This window comes from Osmerus eperlanus, chromosome 18, assembly GCF_963692335.1.
Source record: "Osmerus eperlanus chromosome 18, fOsmEpe2.1, whole genome shotgun sequence".
Taxonomy (NCBI): Eukaryota; Metazoa; Chordata; class Actinopteri; order Osmeriformes; family Osmeridae; genus Osmerus; species Osmerus eperlanus.
In genome coordinates this window covers 1,450,591-1,471,589 of record NC_085035.1, presented here as the reverse complement: position 1 = coordinate 1,471,589, position 20,999 = coordinate 1,450,591, and the positions used below count along the sequence as shown (strand labels likewise).

General features: G+C 49.8%; 2 protein-coding genes across 2 annotated transcripts; one reads left to right on the top strand and one right to left on the bottom strand.

Moving 5' to 3' along the window:
• Positions 1–3,250: 3,250 nt before the first annotated feature.
• adra1ab (adrenoceptor alpha 1Ab) lies at positions 3,251–7,763 on the top strand. Its single transcript, XM_062484201.1, has 2 exons — positions 3,251–4,375; positions 6,037–7,763. Exons 1-2 carry the CDS (start codon positions 3,472–3,474, stop codon positions 6,555–6,557), a joined length of 1,425 nt encoding a protein of 474 aa, XP_062340185.1. The 5' UTR covers positions 3,251–3,471; the 3' UTR covers positions 6,558–7,763.
• Positions 7,764–10,720: 2,957 nt separating this feature from the next.
• dpysl2b (dihydropyrimidinase like 2b) lies at positions 10,721–20,732 on the bottom strand. Its single transcript, XM_062484343.1, has 13 exons — positions 20,647–20,732; positions 20,153–20,337; positions 18,998–19,162; positions 18,407–18,468; positions 17,931–18,011; positions 17,397–17,465; positions 17,173–17,293; positions 14,167–14,323; positions 13,539–13,680; positions 13,212–13,382; positions 12,071–12,250; positions 11,480–11,648; positions 10,721–11,121 (listed from the first exon to the last, which is right to left on the bottom strand). The coding sequence occupies exons 1-13, from the start codon at positions 20,664–20,666 to the stop codon at positions 11,030–11,032; spliced, it is 1,614 nt and encodes a 537-aa protein (XP_062340327.1). The 5' UTR covers positions 20,667–20,732; the 3' UTR covers positions 10,721–11,029.
• Between the last annotated feature and the right edge of the window lie 267 nt (positions 20,733–20,999).

Genomic DNA, 20,999 nt, shown 5'->3' with positions numbered 1-20,999 from the left:
ATGATGATGAAGATGACAATTACGTTATGTGTAGATTAACCTCTTCCGAACCTCTTAACTACACTGCAGGGGTAAAACAGAAAGGGGGGGGGGGGGGGGGGGGGCGTTTTCTCGGATATCAGGTGGAGTGCGTCCCATTCCGAGCCTTATTCAAGAGGACATCACATCACTGAACTATAGTTTTCACCAGGATCTCAACTGGCACGTATGTAATAACAATAATTTATATTTATTTACATTGTTGTTAAGACATATTTTTCGTTAATAGCCTACTAATACATTTCGTTATCGACCCGTTGAGGAGAGAAAAAATATAAGAATTGTATTCATTTCGTTGTAGACAAACGATTATTTAGACTAACAACACCTACTTAATTTATTGGTCTGTTGGAAGGTTTATTTTAGTCGAGTTTAGTTGACTGAATGTATGGAATGTGTCGAACAGTTAGCTGACTTTAAGAAATCACTTACGCCTTGAGTTTCAACAATGTAATTTTATTCATGGCGGTTTCTCCCAAATGATCACCCGATCACAGATTTGTTTTAAACCACGTTTCATCGCTTAATGTTTCATAAATTAAACATTGTCTCATTTGATTGCGTCCCAGAGTTTTTATCTTGGTTAGTAAGTCGATTATTGATGAACACCCGTTTTAATTAAATGTTTGCATGTTCATATTTTTGGTCTTAATAACGTGACCGTTGTTATCAAATGGTCAGTTTAGCTCCAGTTTAATCGTCCCACCTTTCATCCCCAGAAACCAAGTGAGGCAGAACAATGGACAGTCAGCAAAGGAATGATACAGCAGATTGAAAACCCACCAAGTCTTTTCAAAGAGCGATGCTGCATCTGAAGCTAACAGTGGAAATCCACACTGCCGATTTGCAGTTTTTTCACATGAGTAACGTTCATTTATCATGTCTGTCCTTGGCTAGGAAAAACACAACGGACAAAAGTATGTGTCTCAATAGCATGTGAGGTTGATTTATATTGCTGTAGAAAGAGGACATCTGGGAGATTAGTTCTTTTGAACATCGCAGATATACTTTCAGACTGAGCTTTCAGACTAAGCTTTCTTTGTGCTGATACACAACTGAGAGCTGATTCCTTGTGCTGTTCCAGTCTAGGTCGCTTTGGTGAACCATAACTACATAATCTATGTTGAGACTGATTGTGGTCGGTTGTCATACTCATCTGAGGCAGAGGGCTTGAAATCCTTCTTAACAAAGACCAGCAATAATTAGGATTCTAATCTCATAGATATGGCTTGCTGACATTCTACCATGACTGTTATGAATCACAAATTCTTCTAATGCAATAATGTAATTGCCAAACTATGTGGATGTTGTTACATAGGCATATGTGTGGAACTACTTTCTAATTATATTATTGTTCATATCATTGAAGAACCAAGATGAACGATCCTGTCTTGCCAATGCTGACCACCTGTTGAGTATTAGCATTAGCCGTGAAGTAGAGTATCCTAAGTGCTAAACATCTGGCAGCTTGAAAGTGAATTATTATTATACATGATTATTAGCATTATTCTCATCAGCGTATCCCATCTTAATGCGTAACTGTCCAGATTTGATCAAACCGTCAAACTCCCAAGTTCTGCTTTTCTCTGTTGATTTAGGCTTTCCCCACAGCTTGCCTGCAGGACTTAAATGGAAGGTTGTTGGGTGACTATTAGAGATGAAAGATGAAGGAAACGAGGGCTGTTTCGAAGTAAAGAGAGGGAGAAGGGATAACAGAGCGAGAAAGAGATTGAGGTAATAGAAAGAAGAGGAGAGAGGAAAAGTGACAGATGAAGGGAGAGGGAACCAAGTCTGACAGAAAATTGATAAAATACTTCAAATTAGGATGTTGTGAAGAAGGTCGTCTGTGTCAGCAGTGGTGTGTGATGTTATCGACTGCACACGTTATTCGATTGCAAGGCACATGCCATCATAACAGTAAGGTATTGCGCCATATTTTTCTGAAGTCGGGCTTCCACTGCAGCCAGTAGATAAGTCTCCTTTGCACATGTTGGGATTTAAATATGGCTCACAACAGTGACTAAATGCTTGGCAAACTCAATAGAAAACAACTATAGACTGAAATATCTCCAGTGTTCCAGAGCTGTCGTCTTATCAATCCTTGTTCAGACTGAAGTCTGAATTTTCTGCATCCAAAGACTATAGTATAGCATAGTACAGTACCATCTGAAGCTCAAACTGTTTTATATTCGTAGCAAGTACCCCTTATCTACACCCCCTCTGGACATCATAACCAAATCCCAACAGTGAGCATTTAAACGAAGTAGAGCTTCCATTATTCCATTACCTCACCACAGACGAAAAGTGTCTTCATTCATGTGACCAGGATAGGGGATTCTGCTCTGCTACGGCCCTATCACCAATCATTTCCATACTCCTCTACATTTATCTCGTCCTGTGACAACCCAAATCTCCAACACGTAGGAGCCGGGAGTGCAACTGAGTGGAATTATCTGTCCTCTGCCCTTCACAACTCTTATACACTGCCCTCTCTTCAATTCCTGGCCTGTCATCTAACCGGTAGAGTTGTAGCCCGGCTTGCAGACGTAGCCCCTTAAAGAATCCCAGCACGTGCTCCTTCTGGATTTATGCCACGGCACCTGTGTGAAAATTAGCTTTTTTTGTTTTCGTATATTTTATTTATTTATTGAGCAGTGCGCTTTACTTAGCCACTCATGAATTACATCCTGGCGACGGGGGGGGGGGGGGGGGGGGGGGGTTCTGTGCCAGTGCTCGTGAGGCCTGGGATATAATAAGTTATAGATCTGGAAGGAAAACAAACTGTCAGAGAGAGAGAGAGAGAGACTGTGGAGGTGGCCCTGATAACAAGGGAACAGAGGGAAGGGTGTTCACTGAACCAAGCCCGGGTTAGCGATCCCTCCTGTTGATGTGAAGAACATTCCGGCACAGCTGTTATCTGGTAGAAGACAGGATATGAAGATGTGTCCAATATCCTCATCTGTTAGATTGTTTTCCCATAGATGTTTTTTGGCAGATGGGAGGACTTTGTACAAAGGCCTCGGTTTTCTATTCAAGTGTCTTTTGTAATCATTGCTCTGGATAAGAGCGTCTGCTAAAAAATGACTAAATGTAATCAAGAAGTGCATGCACAGTTTTTTTAATCGGAGAGATCTGAGCCTTGGAACGTTACTGTCTGTTTGTTCCCCTATCTTCAACCTCCGTCTGAATTCTTCTCCTCAGGTCTGTGGATACATCTCTCCGCTCGTACCTTCGACAACATTCCTCCGACGGTGACATCATGGCGTCAGCCCTCGGGCGCAAGCTCCTGGTGTCGGAGATCTGGGGGTGAGGAGGAAGGAGGGTAACTGTGGAATGTTTTGAGTCGTGAAGACACAAAATGGCCACACAGCATCTATGCTGAACCGGAAGACGGCTTAACCCCCCGACCGAGCCTTCGAAAACCCTCCGAAAATGGTTCCTTGGGGAGAAAATGCGAGCGCCGCGCCCGCCTCCGAAGGCTGCCCCAACTGCAGCTCCGCCTCCGTCTTCTCCGAGATCCACGTTGCCAAGGCGATCGCCCTGGGGCTGGTGCTGGGGGTGTTTGTGGTGTTCGGCGTCCTGGGCAACATGCTGGTCATCCTGTCGGTGGTGTGCCACAGCCACCTGCGCTCCGTCACGCACTACTTCATCGCCAACCTGGCGGCCGCCGACCTCCTCCTCAGCTCCGCCGTGCTGCCCTTCTCTGCCGCCTCGGAGGCGCTGGGCCGCTGGGTGTTCGGCCGGCCCTTCTGCGGCGTCTGGGCGGCCCTGGACGTGCTCTGCTGCACCGCCTCCATCCTCAGCCTGTGCGTCATCTCCGTGGACCGCTGCCTGGCCGTCAGCTACCCGCTGCACTACCGCTCCATGTCCACCAGGGGGCGAGGCCTGGCCGCCGTGGCGGCCCTGTGGGGGCTGTCCGCCGCCATATCCGTGGGGCCGCTCTTCGGCTGGAAGGAACCGGATCCCGAGGACGAGACGGTGTGCCGGATCACGGAGGAACCCGGCTACGCCCTGTTCTCCGCCCTGGGCTCCTTCTACGTCCCGTTGGCCGTCATCCTGGTCATGTACTGCCGGGTGTACGTGGTGGCCCGGCAGCAGACCCGGGCGCTGAGGGAGGGCAGGAAGGAGGGGATGCAGGCGGAGGGAGTGGCGCTCAGAGTCCACCGAGGGAAAGCGTCGCCGGAGGAGGAGGAGGGGGCCGGGGGGGGCCGGTGGGCGTCTTCTTTGGTGAAGCTGCTGAGGTTCTCGCGGGAGAAGAAGGCGGCCAAGACGCTGGGCATCGTGGTGGGGTGCTTTGTGCTCTGCTGGCTGCCCTTCTTCCTGGTTCTACCCATCGGTGGGTATCCCACAATGCATCATTCATCATACCGAAGGAAGTGTGGCTTGTGTTTAGACAAGGCTTGAAGGGAAGGTAGTGCGAGCAACTAGACTGAGAGTAGACCTTCTGACGTGTAGCTCAAAGTGTAAACAAGTTCAAACTTTCTGCTTAGTTACAGCACGTCTATCTTTCACGGCCCTTTAGGATTGAATGGCGATGTGTTGTTCTTGGATTTGTTTTTTTCCTAATAGAAGATTCCCTATCCAAGAGTCTAAAAATATACACCTGCCCCTCAACTCCACTGAACCGCAAAATGTAAATCCCATCTTCTGAGCTGAGGCAAAATCGAATGGAAATGAGAGTATTGATGGAAAGGCAGAGAGGAGGGAAGGCGCCCGCTTCCATTTGCAACCTATTTGCTTAAGTTCTTTCTGCCACAGTGAACAATGCAACAACGTTAGAGGCCACAGATTTAGGAAAGAATGCTTCATCAAATACCATCGACTGGTTTCAAAACAACCTGGTTTCAAAACAACCTCAGGAACGATAAGAAAACAATATGGCATCACACTGATCACACTTCTGTACGAGCAGTACTGGCTCTTAGAATCGTAACCAATCGTGTTGTGTTTCGGAATGGGACGATTGACGTAATGGATCCTGGGTCACCGGGGTCGTGATCTCTGGAGCGTGAGGGTCCCTCCCCTTGTCTGAGGGAGTGATTAATGTTCGAGCGGGACAGTGGTTACAGAGGCAGAATGGTTGCGGAGACTGTAATTTATTTGATGAAGGATGAGACTAATCTGAAATGCGAGTTATGGAGATGAAGGTCAAACTCATCATCTGCAGATTAGCGTTGATTAGTCTCCGCGTCGTGTGAGGTTCAGTACCTGTTCCAGGGGGTGTAAATGCGGCCTTTCATGAAACTAGGCTCCAGAGAAGAAAAGGATTCCTTCTTTGGCACGTTCTAGGCGATTTCAAATTATTTCTGTAATATACTTTAGCTATGTTGGTCTACACACCAGGAAACGTATATTCAGACACATACACACACTCACACAGAGAGACATAGACACACACACACGTACAACATATGCTATTAACTATGGATCGTGGTTTTTTCTTCTTCTATGGTACACCAGAAATTCAATTACTGGAAACAAAACAAAGCATTGGTAGGAATAACAGGCTAATGCTCCGGGAGAAAATGAGCTGAGCCAGGACTTATTCCTTGATTCTAAAAACCCATTACAGACAGCAAACATACAGGGCTAGATGGGCAGTAACCCCAGCCATGACTGTCCATCATTCCTTACAACTGGCAGCAAAGCAACAGGAGAACAATATTAAATGTCATACAGACATTCAGAACACGCAGTACAAAATACTGAGTGCCTTGGAATTCAGAGGTTTGTGCTACGGTTCTTTCACATTGTCTTATGTTTATGAAACCTGGAACTTCTCTTGGAAGTCGCTTTGGATAAATGTAAACTAGTTTAATGCGGCCTTTCTCATGCGCTTTCAGGACTGACATTTAAACTACGCACAGCCAGGCATTCACAAATCAACGTATTTTGCTTTGAAAGATTTAGGATGCTCTAGAAGTGGTCTAACTGTGTGTGTGTGTATATGTCTGTCTGTGTGTGTGTGTATATGTCTGTCTGTGTGTGTGTATCCAGGCTCCATCTTCCCCGACTACAGACCTTCCGACACCATCTTTAAGATCACCTTCTGGCTGGGCTACCTCAACAGCTGCATCAACCCCATAATATACCCCTGCTTCAGCCAGGAGTTCAAGAAGGCCTTCCAGAACGTTCTCCGCGGCCGCTGCCTCCGCAGAGGGGGCGGGGGCCCCTCCCACACCTCGAGCCCCGGCCCCCTGATCCTCCACCGGTCCCCTCCTCCCCCCTCCCCCAGCCCCTCGGCCTCCTCCGCCCCCCGGGCCGGTGCTCCCTCCCCAGCCTGCCTGCCCTGCTGTTGGAGGGCCCCCTCCGGTTCCTCTGGTTCCTCCGGTTCCTCGGCCCCGCCTCGTTCCCAAAGCGCCCGCGTCCACAGCAAGAGCCTGCTGAAGGCGTGGTGCTTCGCGGCGGGGGAACGTTCCGGTTCTTCACCGGAGAACCCGCGCCCAGACCACTCTGTCTCCGGGGCTCAAACCAAGGTCCACCTGCTGTCGCTGGGAGGCGAGGCGGAGGCGGTCTGACACGGACGTATGGCTCGGAAATTTCACAATAAAAGTCCCCGACGTTTTGACGAGCGGGGAAAGAAGCGAGAGTGAAATTGACGTGAGGCCCTCTCGCTAACCTGGAGTGAGCCGCTCAGACCGGGTGATTACGTCGCACGGACGGTTGTCCAGGTGGCTGGACCGAAGGGATGAGGGGCTTTAGTTTCGGGGAGAACGTTGCATTGCATGAGGTTGTATTCTGTCTCAATGGGAAACTCGACGACAGTGACTCATGGTTTTCTAACCCTGGTCACTTTAACGACAAAGTCAAATCCTGAACGTTTGTTTTCTGAGATCGCCGGACCAAACCAGCCCTCAGCTTGTGAAGGACACGATATTTATGACAAGCCGTCTTTAAGGTACTAGGAGTTGTACAGTGTGTGTGTTAATCGATGTATGTGCTTTCGCCGTCAGACCGGCAAACGTGTTGTGTTCGTGACAGAGGTCTTTCTGTGCTCTGTGGGAACAGGTTCCTCCTCGTGAGGATAGAGAACGTCCAGAGACACACCCGAACTCCCTGCCTCATCATCAAACTCCGTGCTCTGTGGTGGATTTGACTTGTGGAAGTCTGCTTTGCAGTTTGACAGGTTTTAACATTTACAACTTGTGGACTCGTGTTGCTTACTGTTATTTTGCAAGCTGTATAGGATGCTGTGGGGGGGATTCTGGAATCGAAGATCACTATGAAACGTTTAAATGTCTCATCTGTCGTTAAAATATGTAGGACTCATCAGCCACTCTCGGCTAATCCTCCATTGGTGAAATTGAACTAATCTCCTTTACTAGCTGATATTAGCTAATTACTGATTGGTCTAGTTAAGAAAACGTGAGTCAAGTCTTTTCATTACTAAACCAGTGCAGTCATGAACATGTTCAGTCAGTTACATTCTTAGTAGTTGCTTGTAGAGAACAGTGTCCAGCAGATGGAAGATTTTACCTGTTGCAGGCCTTTGGTTAAGCCGCCTCCTTGTGTCAGAAAAGGGAATTACACACAAACCTTTCTTGTGTCCATCGTGTTCCAGCCATCCCTGACACGAGGAAGATGATTAGCTCAAAGTTCTCAGTCAATAGAATATAAAAAAGTAAGCTATACTGATAGCGTATTGATGTTTCTTGCTTCAAGTCTGCAGGCTTCAGAAGTTGTGTTCATTATGTTACCTTCTGTGTGGATCTCCTCTGAGTGTGAAATTTCAAAAGAACGACAACAACAAAAAACTAACAAGACTCGGAGCTTCGATTATTTTTCATGTTTAATCCTTTGAAATCATTGTTTTTACATCACCGTCCATGGGACCGGAAGAGCTCCACAGACAGGAAGCAACCCAGACGCCCCCCGCGGCCATCAAGACAAACACAATCACACAGTTTTCACTTTCACGATAGGGCGGGCAGGGTGCAGGGGTGCGGGGTGTCAGGGAGAGCACAGGGGCAGGGGGGTGGGGTTAAACAGCGTTAGCAACCTCAGACCTACAAGCTCCTCCCTCCTCCCACGGCGGTTTGCTTACATCACGTACAGTATTAGCGCGGCATAGAAAAAACACCTAGGCTGACAGAGCGCAAAGGAATGTGTGTGTGTGTGTGCTCGCGTGTGTGTGTGTGGACGCGGAGGGGACGCTGCCGTGGCGACAGCCATGACGGCCGGTGGTTGACGTGGAGGAGTGGGTGAATACTTCAGGCTTGGATAGCTTCCCCAGACGGGGGGGGAACGGAATGGCACTCTGGAGCCCTCAGAGGATTCTAGAACACCTGAAGCCCGCGGAACCTTCTGGATGATGTCAATCAGGGCCAATGGATACCAATTGGTATATACCAATACCAATCTATATATGTACCGAAGCTGTTACAGGTTGATAAACCCTTGTTCCAGAGAAGCAGGGCAGGGTAAGTGCGTGTTGGATTGACTCACTGCAGCCATTCCAGACGCAAGACTGTTGTTCTAATAGCACCAGGTCCGGAGTGGTTGCCACAGGCAACTTCCGATCTGACACAGGGTTGCCATGACAAACAAAAAAAGTAAGCCCGGTGTGACACAAGGGCCCCGTAGTCACGACAACAGACGGCAACAGTGGAAAAGCCAGAGAAAGAGTGAGGAGGAGGGGAGGAGGGCGGGGGGGAGGGCGGGGGGGGGAGGGAGGGAGGCAGGGAGGGGGGGAGGGAGGCAGGGAGGGGGGGGGGGGGGACTAGCAGAGACATACTTTCAGTCTCAGGGGAATTCTCCTCCCTGCCAAATGGTATGTGTGCTTGAGCAGACTGCCTCCTCAACCACCAAGAGTCCAGAGTGGGGAAAAGCCAGAAAATCAGGACGGGAGGTGAACTCCTGCGTCCCCTCCGTTTGAGAAATATGCATTCGAACACCAAGCAAGCGAAACGGACTCATGCTGAAGAGATGCCACAACACCGTCCCAGGACAGGGAGGAAGAAGAGAGCGGAAACCACCTGACGTGATCCAAGCACTGGGGGAAAAAAACGTAAACGACCGTCAAAAAAGTGAATCATAAATCACAATCACCAAGGCGAGTGGTTCTGAGATCTGTGAGAAGGTTCTCTCGCTGGGGAGGGTGAAGGTGGGGCGGGGTGAGATGACCCAGGGGTCTTAGTGTGTGTCGTGTGACGTGTGTGTGTGTGCAAACTTGTATGCGTGAGTGCGTGTGTGTTAGTGCATGTGTTTGGGTGTTGGTGTGTGTGTGAAAGAGAGAGAGCCGGCGATGGAGGGTTGCTCCGTGTGAAGTCATCCGGAGAACATCTCACCGACGGGGAGAAATGAACACATTCGGAGGAACCGCCTCGCTAAATGAAAACCAGACGAGCGGTCGGAGCCAACAGACGCTGGCATCGACCCAGGCCATGTCAGAGACCAGCCCGGCAAACAGGTGGAGCCCAGAGCCTCACGCACTAACACAGCACACCAGCTTACACAGAACCCCACATATCCCTCCAAACATTAGTAGTGTTCAGCCCTTTGGCACCTAACGACAGAATCGTGACACTAAAATAGTAATATCGACAACGGCGAACAAACTCTACATCTCTAAAATATATCACTTGGTTTTTCTCTCTACAGGAACACCACTCGTGGATCACGCAAGAGCAAAAACTGGCACCTTTGCATCGGTTAAACCTGGCTACCTTACACATATATGTTACATCCTTCTCTTACCACAATAAGAATAATACAAATAATCAAACTACCGGTACAACGTTGGTGGGTTCAGGCACCTAAAGGGGAGAGAGGGAGGGGGAGACGCGATGGGAGAAAATGGAGGCGATGAACATACCTCTTCTAACCCACCGGATGATGTAACGCTATCATTAAAACGCGGCATGGATCTTTGAATATTCCTCCCTTTAGCAGTCGGGGGTGGGGGCAGCACCAATATAAGGCGGGTGATATTGTGGCGGTGGTGTTCTAATCCACTCCTGTTCCTTCCTAGCGACTCCCTCAAGTTCTATTAGTTGTTCAGGTCACATTTAGACCCTGAGAAGGCCCCGCTGTGGAACACGGCGTTCTACTCGGAACCGGTTGAGGGTTCTGATTCCGCTGGAGTTCCGGAACGTCCCACTGCAGCTTTCAAAGACTTCAAGTGGTTTGGCAGGACGGAGGGAATGTCCCCAGAAAGTCTGTCTATCTCCCCAGAACATCGCGCCGTACGGAACCATACAAGGCTGTACCTAGCTCTTCGACCTAGAACACAGCTCTGTTGTACAGCCTCAAAACCTTCCTCGGATAAATACACTCGATCATAGCCAGTGTTGAACTGATTAAATCTGCGCTAACCGATGACACTGGAGGATTCGAAACAGGACACCAGCTACTGGTGAAGGATCAAAACCTTATCCCTTTCCAAATCCACATCACAGTGTTAGCGGCAAACACTCCATACCTACTGTTCGAAACATCACAACAACATACCCATTACACCTTCTCAATTTGTTTACCGTGCGTCTAAAAACTACAAAGATGGAGGACGGAAACTGAACGCATGCCAGTCATGTGACGGCGATTCCTCCCTGTGTTAAATCTGCCCAGTCTAGCCTTGCTGAACCCATCTGTTACGACATAAAAATAAAGACAAACAATCAAAAGAATCATGGCAGGTAGAAAGTACAGTATAAAACACTAAATAATACAGTCAAAAGTGCTCAAATAAAGGTGTGTTGTTGTAGTTTTCGGCTTGTTGTTGTTCTTCGTATGAGGCAACTCTTCTCTAGGGGTCTCCGTCAGGGGGGGGGGGGTGTTGGGATGGGGGAGAAAAGGGGGGAGAGATGGAGGAGGGGGGGGGTGAAGGAGGGGGTGAGGGTAGAAGTGGAGGTAGAGGAGGGGCTTCAGGCACTGTAGGAGGGCGTGGCTCTGGATGTAGAGGTGGTTTCTGGTTCCCCCCCACACACACACACAGTTCCTGAAGCACCTCCTCTTTAACCCCCCCCCCCCCCCCCCGGCCAATGGGAGAGCTTTAACCCAGGCTGGTGATGTTGGCTCTGCCTCCGGGCGGAGCCACGATGCGCTGGGTGTTCCGACGGGGGATGTTGTCGTCAACTTGCGCGCCTGCATGGAGACACAGGACAGTCACAATCTGGCTACCGTGTTTCCATGCCAACAGGACAGTCACAATCTGGCTACCGTGTTTCCATGCCAACCTCATCTCTCAGCAGTGAAATGTCAATCTTACTGAAATAGGAAGGGTTACTCATAAGATATTGTTCCACTACAGGACTGTTTCCGACAGGGATGTTTATTCTCGTAGATTCACACTGAATTAAATAAAAAAATACATAACAAAGCTCGTCCCAAATCAGTTTAATGAGGAAAATTCAGTATTTTTTTACGGAACAATTCCATATTCTACGGGACAATTCCGATGGGTACGCCAAGGTTGTCAGCCCTAGATGAGAGTGTTACTGACCAGACAGACTGAAGCCAGACTGGTGCAGGTTGCGGACCGGCTGCCCGGCTGCCTGCTTGGCAGGTGAGGTCTTGGCAGAGGAGGCCGGCGTCATAGTCTTGGGGGTGATGGAAACCTCGCAGACTGGCCCGTCGTAGAGACCCCGAGGGACCCCTCTCAACTCAGCCAGCTGGGGAGGTGACACACAGGAGCAAGCGAGAGATGGAAGGACAGGAAATGACATCATCATACAGAATATTAGCTAGGATTTTGTAACATGTGACACGTGTGGAAAGTGGACAGGGAAATCCTTCACACCTCCCCCTGTCTGAGGGGTCGATTTGACCCTGAAGGTGGCAGAGAGAGAAAGCTCCTACCCTGCTAGACTGTGTCCTGGTGCAGGTGTTAAACACTGAGCTCCTACCCTGCTAGACTGTGTCCTGGTGCAGGTGTTAAACACTGAGCTCCTACCCTGCTAGACTGTGTCCTGGTGCAGGTGTTAAACACTGAGCTCCTACCCTGCTAGACTGTGTCCTGGTGCAGGTGTTAAACACTGAGCTCCTACCCTGCTAGACTGTGTCCTGGTGCAGGTGTTAAACACTGAGCTCCTACCCTGCTGCGGGCCTTTATCCTCTTGTACACGTAGTCAGGGAAGGGCTTGCGGGCCACGAAGCGCCCAGAGCCCTCGGTGGTGTGGAGGTTCCCCTCCTCCAAGACGATCCTGCCCTGGCTGATCACCACCAGGGGTGCGCCCCGCACCTCCATGCCCTCAAAGATGTTGTACTCCACAGCCTGGGGAGGGGGGGGGGGGAGGGGGGGTCAGATAAGGAGAGGTCAGATATGTGCATGATACGTCAAATATACACTTGTCTTGCCCTCCTTTTCAAAGGTGTCCTTGTTGTACGAAAGAAACATTTATGTGAATAAAAGACACAATATCTAATCTAATCACCTCATGACTTTTTGAAATGTGTGTGTGCGTGTGCGTGTGTGTGTGCGTGTGTGAATCAGTGTGACCGCCCTCCTAAAAGCTACTGAGTGTGAGGTCATGGCAAGCTGGTGGGCTTCATCAGTCCTCAGAACAGCATGATGTCACAAGCCTCTCCCTCCCTCCCTCCCACACACACACACACACACACACACACACACACACACACACACACACAGTAAATGACCAGTTTTCCCCACATGCATTAGTCCATTTCCTGACCAAGCGGAAAGAAAGGAACCATAGAATGAGGACAGCAGTGTGATTCTAATTGCTCAGACACACACACACACACACTCTCACTCTCTCTCTCCCTCACTGTCTCTCTCTCATTTTTCCTCTCTCCCTCTCTCTCTCTCCCTTTCTCTGTCTATCACACCTACAGTAATTTCCCTGCTAACAAACCACAATTACATGTTCCAAAACTCTGGCAGAACTCCAGGATGACATCACTCCCCTGAGAAGACCACACCCTCCCACTGGTGTTCTCAACCAATCAGACGCGCTTACCAGTCATATGACCATAAATAGCCCAATATGGAAGGTCATTAAAAACATATTTACCTCTCACTATACTCCCCAGTGTTGACTTTGGACACTTCTTGTTTTAACTGGAACTATCAATGACATAACTGGGTAGTGTTGTTACATGAGTGTGAGTGTGTGTCGTAACACTTTGTACTTTTCCGGTGAACTAGAAACGCTTTTTTTTTTTTTATAGATGTATGTTCTGTCAGGGTGTGCTGGCAGCAAAGCTGGACCTACAGAGTTGTGGCTCTTGGCTGAGATGATCTTGGTGACGTCGGGGTCCCATAGCACCAGGTCGGCGTCAGAGCCCACGGCGATACGGCCCTTGCGGGGGTACAGGTTGAAGATCTTGGCCGCGTTGGTGCTCGTCACCGCCACAAACTGGTTCTCGTCCATCTTACCGGTCACCTGGAGAGACCCGAAACACGAAGGACGTCACAACGCGATCCTCCCGTTAGCCACACACCAGGTACCACATCAGTGGTACCTGGTGTGTGGTAAACTGTGGTAAACTGTTTGTGGTGAACTGTTTTGGCAGGCCGACAGGCTGGCACAAGCACCCACCACACACTTGTCCCAGATCAGGGACATCCTCTCCTCTGTGCCGTTGGTGCCCTCGGGGATCAGGGTGAAGTCATCCTTGCCCACGGCACGCTGGGCGGTGTTAAAGGTGCAGTGGGCACTTCCTGTCACCTGCAGGTCCCCACTGTAGGCCAGAGCACAGGGGCGGGGTTAGAACAGGGGAGGGGTTAGGACAGGGGCGGGGTTAGGACAGGGGCGGGGTTAGAACAGGGGCGGGGTTAGAACAGGGTTAGGGGTTAGGGTTACGCTAAATCTTTGCTCTCTCTCTCGCTCTCGCTCTCTCTCTCTCTCTCTCTCTCTCTCTCTCTCTCGCTCTCTCTCTCTCTCTCTCTCTCTCTCTCTCTCTCTCTCTCTCTCTCTCATCTCTCTCTCTCTCCTCTATGGCATGAAAAAGGACCAAGAAATCAATCTAAAAGAAGGAAGTATGACTTGACTCCAGTGTTTGAGGAGTTTGTGGATCAGGTAAGACGAGGAAAGTGAAGCTATCACAACTCTTGTTGTGATAGCTGTGATAAATGTAAATCCATCTGAGCTCGTCCACCCGTACTCATCCACATTCCCCTAGTCGCCCCCTGCATCCCGGAGGAGTCTGAAGGAGTCCCAGTCTTACCAGGAGAGCAGGGAGTTGAGGTAGTCGGGCGTGGTGGGGTCGGGGCTGAGGGGCGGGGAGGTGACGTAAGCGGCGGCCTTCGCCCAGTTCTTGCTCCAATAGTGTGAGCCGTCTGTGCCCAGGCTGGCCGTGATTGGCTCCCCGTACACCACGGTGCCTACAGAGAGCCAATCAGCACACATGACACAGACAGTACATTCATGCATATACCAGCCTTTCTCAACCCTGGTCCTCAGGGACCCCCTGCCCTGCATGTTCTAGATGTTTCCCTGCTCAAGTCATCATTGATCACTGAGTCATCATCAAGCTCACTAGAAGCCTGTCAAAGACCCGTTCATTTGAACCAGGTGTGCTGGAGCAGGGAAACATCTAGAACATTAACAGGACAGTGTGTTCCCCGGAACCGGAGTTGAGGCAGGGCTCCAGACTAACTTGTTGCCTTGGTTGCACTGGTGCGCCTAACTTTTTTATTTAGGTGCACCAGCACAAAATTTAGGTGCACCCAAATTTTTCCTTGCGTCGCCACAATTTCAAGGTCACCTTTTTATCACGCTCCATATACATTCATATATATTATGTAAATGATCTTAAACAAGAATAAGGTGTAGGTAAATATTTTTTTTATTTGAAGCACAATCATACTGTATATATATAAAAACAAATCTTTTAAGTGCTTCACTGAGCTACCAAACTAAAACATTTTAAGCAAAATAAAACATTTCAAAATAGAAAGTGCTACAGTTTAAAAGTGCTTCCCTGAACTGAGACCTAACATTTCATGGCTCAAAGTCTTATAGCGGGTCCCACCTTGCTGTCCCATGCCCTTCAGATGGCCAACACCTGTAATTTGGCCTTCTTGCCCTATGGCCTTGGCTAAATCATCTTGCCACACTCTCCCTAGCATCAAAATCCTAGCTCCATGGGTTAGCTCCATGGCCCAGCTTCGTAACTCAGGGGTCCGCAATTCATTTTTACAAGGGGCCACATGAGAAACCTGAAATGTGTTGGAGGGCCTCATCAATTCGCTCACTATTCATTTTCTCCCATTGTAAAAAGCAGTAAAGTATATATTTTGATTAGCTGCTACTGGTTATCAGAAGAATAAGGATATTCTGTAAATATTTATATAAATATTTTAGATTTTGGTGTAGGTCAAATAGGAAAGATTATAGAAGTAATAAACAGTATAAACAACAACAAGTGTTTCATTTTATTTGTAACCAGTTAATCTTCACAAACACTGAAAAGTTGTTTTGCAGTATGTTAAAGATGTGGAATTGATCAACTTTTATACAAAAAGCAATACGTTTTTTCAGTTCATTTTGTTCTGTGAGAGAAATCCACTGGGCTTGAACAAGTGCATCGAAATCTGTCTGAATGTCTGAGGTGGATATGCGAAGGACAGCTGACAGGTAATGATCAGGGTCTGCAGTTCAACTAGCAAACCATCAGCCCGCGCCCACTGAATCAGTCAAGTTCTTATTATGTCCGCGTTAGTTTTTTTTCTTCACAGTTTTCACTTTGACCTCAGTAAACAGATACTTAGAAGTCCATGTCTTGTTAAAAGTTAATCAGTGGCAAAGTTTTTCATTTTCGAGGGCTAACCAACAGCTAACTCTCCTGTCGGTGAGGTTGCGCAAGCGCACATATGTAAATCGCCTGATCACTGTAGTCTTTCAGGACTACATATTTACTACCGCTCAACACATTTATTTATTTTAAATTTTTTGATTTACCTCACGTGGGCCGGATTGAGACAGCCTGTGGCCGGTTATGGCCCGCGGGCCATACAATGCCCACAGGGTCGGTTTTAGGCACGGGCGGACCGGGCAGCCGCCCGGGGCGGCATTTTTTCATGTCACGTGGGGGGCGCACGAGCATAAAATAAATAAATAAAAATCTCTGCGCCGCGAAGCGGTTTTCTCTTTTCTATCATTTCACTGTGTGGGGAATTGGCAAATTGGCGCCCCCTTCAGGCAGCTGCAGGCACCCCTGCTTGCTGAGAAGGTGCCGTGCACAGAAGCTGTGTGAAAAAAGGGGAGAGGGACAGACAGCTCATCTGACTGGGTCTCCCAAATGGAACGGACAATTCATAATATTATAAATATAGGCCTAAAGTTCCTGCACATTTTTGTTTTTTTTAATTGTGTGAAATGGCGAATTAAAAAAAATGGGTATAGGCTAATTCTTACGTTTGTTAGCCTTTTTGCTATGATGCTTGCTATGCAACAACAATATTTCGGTTTTAACTCAACAAACACGAGATAACATTTCACCATAATAGTGTGCTTTGCAACAAAACTGTTACAAGTTCAGTTATTATTTATTTTCATTATTTAGGTTAGGCCCTGTAATTAGCCAACGGAATTTTCAAATCTGTAGGTAGTTTCAAAGACGAACATTTGCTATTTGCTACAACTATATTTCGTGACAAAGTATAGTTTAACGTCATAACTAAAAGTGTTCCTCCCTAAAAGTTATATTAATATAGCATGTAATAACAGACATTTAGCTTGTAAGGGCATGTTTATGTAACCCTCCTATTATGTTTGGTGTCAATTTGACCCCAGGCTGTTTTAGCTGTATAGAACATAATGGGGGGGGGGGGGGGGGGGGCGCATAGGGCGTCTCGCCCTGGGTGTAATTCAATGTAGAACCGCCACTGAATGCCCAGGTCTGCTAAACTGACTCTCTGGTGCTGAGGTCGTACAGCACGGAGCTACAGGAATATCTGGACCACAGCCAATCAGAGGCAAAGACCCGCCCCATCTCTGTCTCTGATTGGTTTAGACCACGATATGATCCAACCATGAGTGTCAGTTCCGTCTTAGGATAACAAACGCTTCGTTTGTGGAGAGACAGCAGATGCGAGGAGGTTAGGTGCACCGGTGCGACCTAGGAAAATATTTAGTCGCACCCGTACACATTTTGGTCGCATAGTGCGACCAAATTGGTCTCTAGAGCCCTGTGAGGAACGCTGTTCTAGAATGTTCCACGGTGTCTCACCCTTCTTCCGGGCCTGAGCGATGACATCGGCGGCACTCTTGCTCATCACCTTGGTGATGTAGAGGGGACAGTTGGTCTGATTGGCCACGGTGACAGAGCGGTTGACAGCCTCCGCCTCCACCTGGAGAGAGAGAGGGGGCGTGTCAGCGTGCGGGCGAGACGGGGGGGGGGGGCGGGGTCAGGACCAGAGAGGATTCTGGGTAGAGACGGTGGTGGTGTCTTACCTCCTCAGGACGGCTCAGGACGTGACCTTCCGGCCCTGTGATGCCCTGCTCCAGGATACGACGCTGCTCCTGTAGGGGAGGAGGGGAGGAGAGGAGGGGAGGAGGGGAGGAGGGGAGGAGGAGAGGAGGGGAGAAGGAGTGGAGGAGGGGAGATGAGAGGGGAGGAGAGGAGGAGGAGTGGAGGAGGAAGGGAGGAGGAGTGGAGGAGGGGAGATGAGAGGGGAGGAGGAGGGGAGGAGGGGAGGGGAGGAGAGGAGGGGAGGGGAGGAGGGGGGGGGGAGGGAGGGGGGGAGGAGGGGAAGGGAGGAGGGGAGGAGGGGAGGGGGAGAGGAAACACGAAACAGGAAATATGTTGAGTCATGTGTAAAGAAGTTCCGACTGGCCAAATCACACAACTAACCTTGATGCATATTCATCAGCATCTGTTCACCAATAACTCTGTGTATATTCCCCCTCTCCCCCTATGTCCACATACATCCATACATCCACCACATCTGAGTGTGTCAGTGCCCGGTGAGGAGCAGAAGATCTCACCTCAGCCACGATGTCCCCGTTCTCAGCGTGGACCTGAGCGACGGCCCCGAGGTCTCTGATCACGCTGAACACCTCGTACACCTGAGGAACACCACAGGAGGGGCTTCAGCACCCAGCACAGGAGACCTTGTACAGTGAGGTTCTACAGTGAGGTTCTACAGTGAGGTTCTACGGTGAGGTTCTACAGTGAGGTTCTACGGTGAGGTTCTACTGTGAGATTGCCTGCTGCTGCCCCCCCCACCCCTCAACCCCTGCCCCCACCTCCCTCAACTCCTGCCCCCACTCCCCTTAATCTCCCCCTTAGCCTGCTACACCCACCCCCTGCCCCCCTCCCCCCGCCCAGAAACGATCAGTTCTGCCGAGTGACATCATGCTGTGACATCACCAGCCATGCATCTGAAGCTGAATGCTTCCAGGTCACACAAACAGGAAGTCCAGGAAAACAAAAAGCAAACAAACGACACAGGAAGTCCTACCTGAGAGTCAGTAAGCTGGAAAACATCCTTATAAGCCAGATAGACAAGGAAAGAGTTGACACCTGAGAAAATAAGGGATGAGTCAAAGAGAGGGATAGAGGTCTGGAGAGAGACAGAGAGAGAGAGGAGAGAGGAGAGAGGAGAGAGAGAGAGAGAGAGAGAGAGAGAGAGAGCGAGAGAGAAAAAAAAAAAAAAAAACAGGCCGAACAAATCTAAATATAGACAGAGATGAGGAGGAAATCACTAATCCTGTTCAGGGTCCAGCCCAGAGGCTGTCACTGACCCAGGCCCTAGTCTGCTCGGGTGTTCAGATGGCTGAGCGGTTAGGGAATCGGGCTATTAATCAGAAGGTTGCCGGTTCAATTCCCGTGTGTGCAAAATGACGTTGTGTCCCTGGGCAAGGCACTTCACCCTACTTGCCTCGGGGGGAATGTCCCTGTACTGTAAGTCGCTCTGGATAAGAGCGTCTGCTAAATGACTAAATGTAAAATGTAAATGTCTGAGGTTTCCTCAGGGCGGTGAGGTCTAACTGACCCAGGCCCTAGTCTGAGGTCTCCTCCAGGGGAGGTGAGGTCGGCGAGGTCGTCCTACCGTGGTCCTTCACCAGCGTCTCCATCTCCTCCTGGACGCCCTTGTGCCACTCTGTCACGTCCACATGGAGGGAGAAGTCACAGCAGGACTTGCTGCCGGCCCAGTCCAGCCACTGCTCGAAGGCAGAGACCAGGCTGGCCCCGGGCTCCGGGACCACGTGGTCCACTACACACACACACACACGCACACACACGAGGACATACACACACAGGCACACGATCACACACACACACGCACACGCGAGAACACACACACACAGAGAGTATTAGTAGAACATCAACCCTCAGTGATACTACATCTCGGTAGCTAAACAGCTGCACCAGTCCGGCTCTAAGAGTCCTGCCTGACCTCAGGTCTGTCTGTCATCCCCCTAGCTGAGACCCACTTCCTGTCCTGGTGCTGTGGACTGCAGGGGTTGTCAGAGCTGGGAGGCAACACTGTCACCCCCCCCTCCATCCATCCACACACACACACACACACACACTGAGAGACAGGGGGAACAGTGGCTTCTTGGACACACTCTGCTGACTCATCTAGGAGTGACAAGGCTGTGGTATGGTGATGTGATTAGAGGGAGAGAGGAAGCTGTGCAGCATGCCTCCCTCCAGCCCTCCAGCCCTCCAGCCCTCCAGCCCTCCAGCTCTCCAGCCCTCCAGCTCTCCAGCCCTCCAGCCCTCCAGCCCTCCAGCCCTCCAGCTCTCTTCTCCCTGCTCAGCGCATTGTGGCACGCTGGTATGTCTGACGGCTGCAGATCTTTGAGTGCTTCAAAAGTACTCGTGGGAAACATACTTCAATGTCATCGAAGTCTGTGTGTGTGCATCTAATAATGAAAATGTAATAATTTAGAAGACGCTTAAAAAAAAAAAAAAAAAACATAGATATTTGAAATGGAGTACTGAGGGGATCTGAACCTGTGTCCTATTGACCCAGAGTACTGAGGGGATCTGAACCTGTGTCCTATTGACCCAGAGTACTGAGGGGATCTGAACCTGTGTCCTATTGACCCAGAGTACTGAGGGGATCTGAACTTGTGTCCTATTGACCCAGAGTACTGAGGGGATCTGAACCTGTGTCCTATTGACCCAGAGTGCGATGCTCTAACCACTGAGCTGCGTCCGTCCCCCAGACACAGCCAGCGTCCCCCCGGTGACTCACGGATCATGGTGGTGCCCCCCGCCAGGGCGGCCCGGGTCCCCTGGTAGAAGTCGTCAGCGGCGACCATGCCCCGGTCGGGCATCTGGAAGCGGGTGTGCACGTCGATGCCCCCTGGCATCAGCATGCGACCGTGGGCATCGATGGTCTTCACCCCGCCTGGCACTATCAGGTTCTCACCGATTTGTCTGAGAGGAGGAGAGAGGGAGGGAGGGAGGGAGGGAGGGAGGGAGGGAGGGAGGGAGGGAGAGAGAGAGAGAGAGAGAGAGAGAGAGAGAGCGAGAGCGAGAGCGAGAGAGAGAGAGAGAGAGAGAGAGAGAGAGAGAGAGAGAGAGAGAGAGAGAGAGAGAGAGAGAGAGATCGAGAGAGAAAGGAGGAGGATAAAAGAGAGTGAGGGAGTGAGACCCTTCCTCTGAGTGACAGATCGAGGAGCAGTGTTTACATTCTGGACTTAAGTGCGTCTCAAGTGCGCTCCAACTCCCAGAGACTAAACTCACTTGATGAGGCCGTCCTCCATGTAGACGTCAGCACAGAAGGACTGGTCATCGTTTACGATCTTCGCCCCCTTAATCAGCAGGCGCTCGCTCTGAAGGAAAAGAAAAGCCAGGATCAGGCTCCGAACACACACACACACACACACATCCTCTCGCAATAACGTTGACTTTGTCAACAACACGAACCAGCTCCCCCTGATGAACCCCAGGGGGAATCAGACCCAGACACGGAGAGATGACACCCGCTAAGGACGTCTCTTAATGGACCCTTGTTAGAGTGAGCCAGGGGGGAGAGTGTTGTGTTTCTGTGTGGAGCGGAAACGTCAGCAGATTTGCCAGTCGCTGCTCATATTATA

Coding starts and splice junctions, on each gene's coding strand:
- adra1ab (XM_062484201.1), top strand. CDS start 3,472: ATGGTTCCTTGGGGAGAAAATGCGAGCGCCGCGCCCGCCTCCGAAGGC. Junction 4,376..6,036: donor CTTCCTGGTTCTACCCATCG/GTGGGTATCCCA, acceptor GTGTGTATCCAG/GCTCCATCTTCCCCGACTAC.
- dpysl2b (XM_062484343.1), bottom strand. CDS start 20,666: ATGGAGGACGGCCTCATCAA. Junction 19,163..20,152: donor GGGGGGCACCACCATGATCC/GTGAGTCACCGG, acceptor GTGTGTGTGTAG/TGGACCACGTGGTCCCGGAG. Junction 11,122..11,479: donor GTCTGGCTTCAGTCTGTCTG/GTCAGTAACACT, acceptor GTCTCCATGCAG/GCGCGCAAGTTGACGACAAC.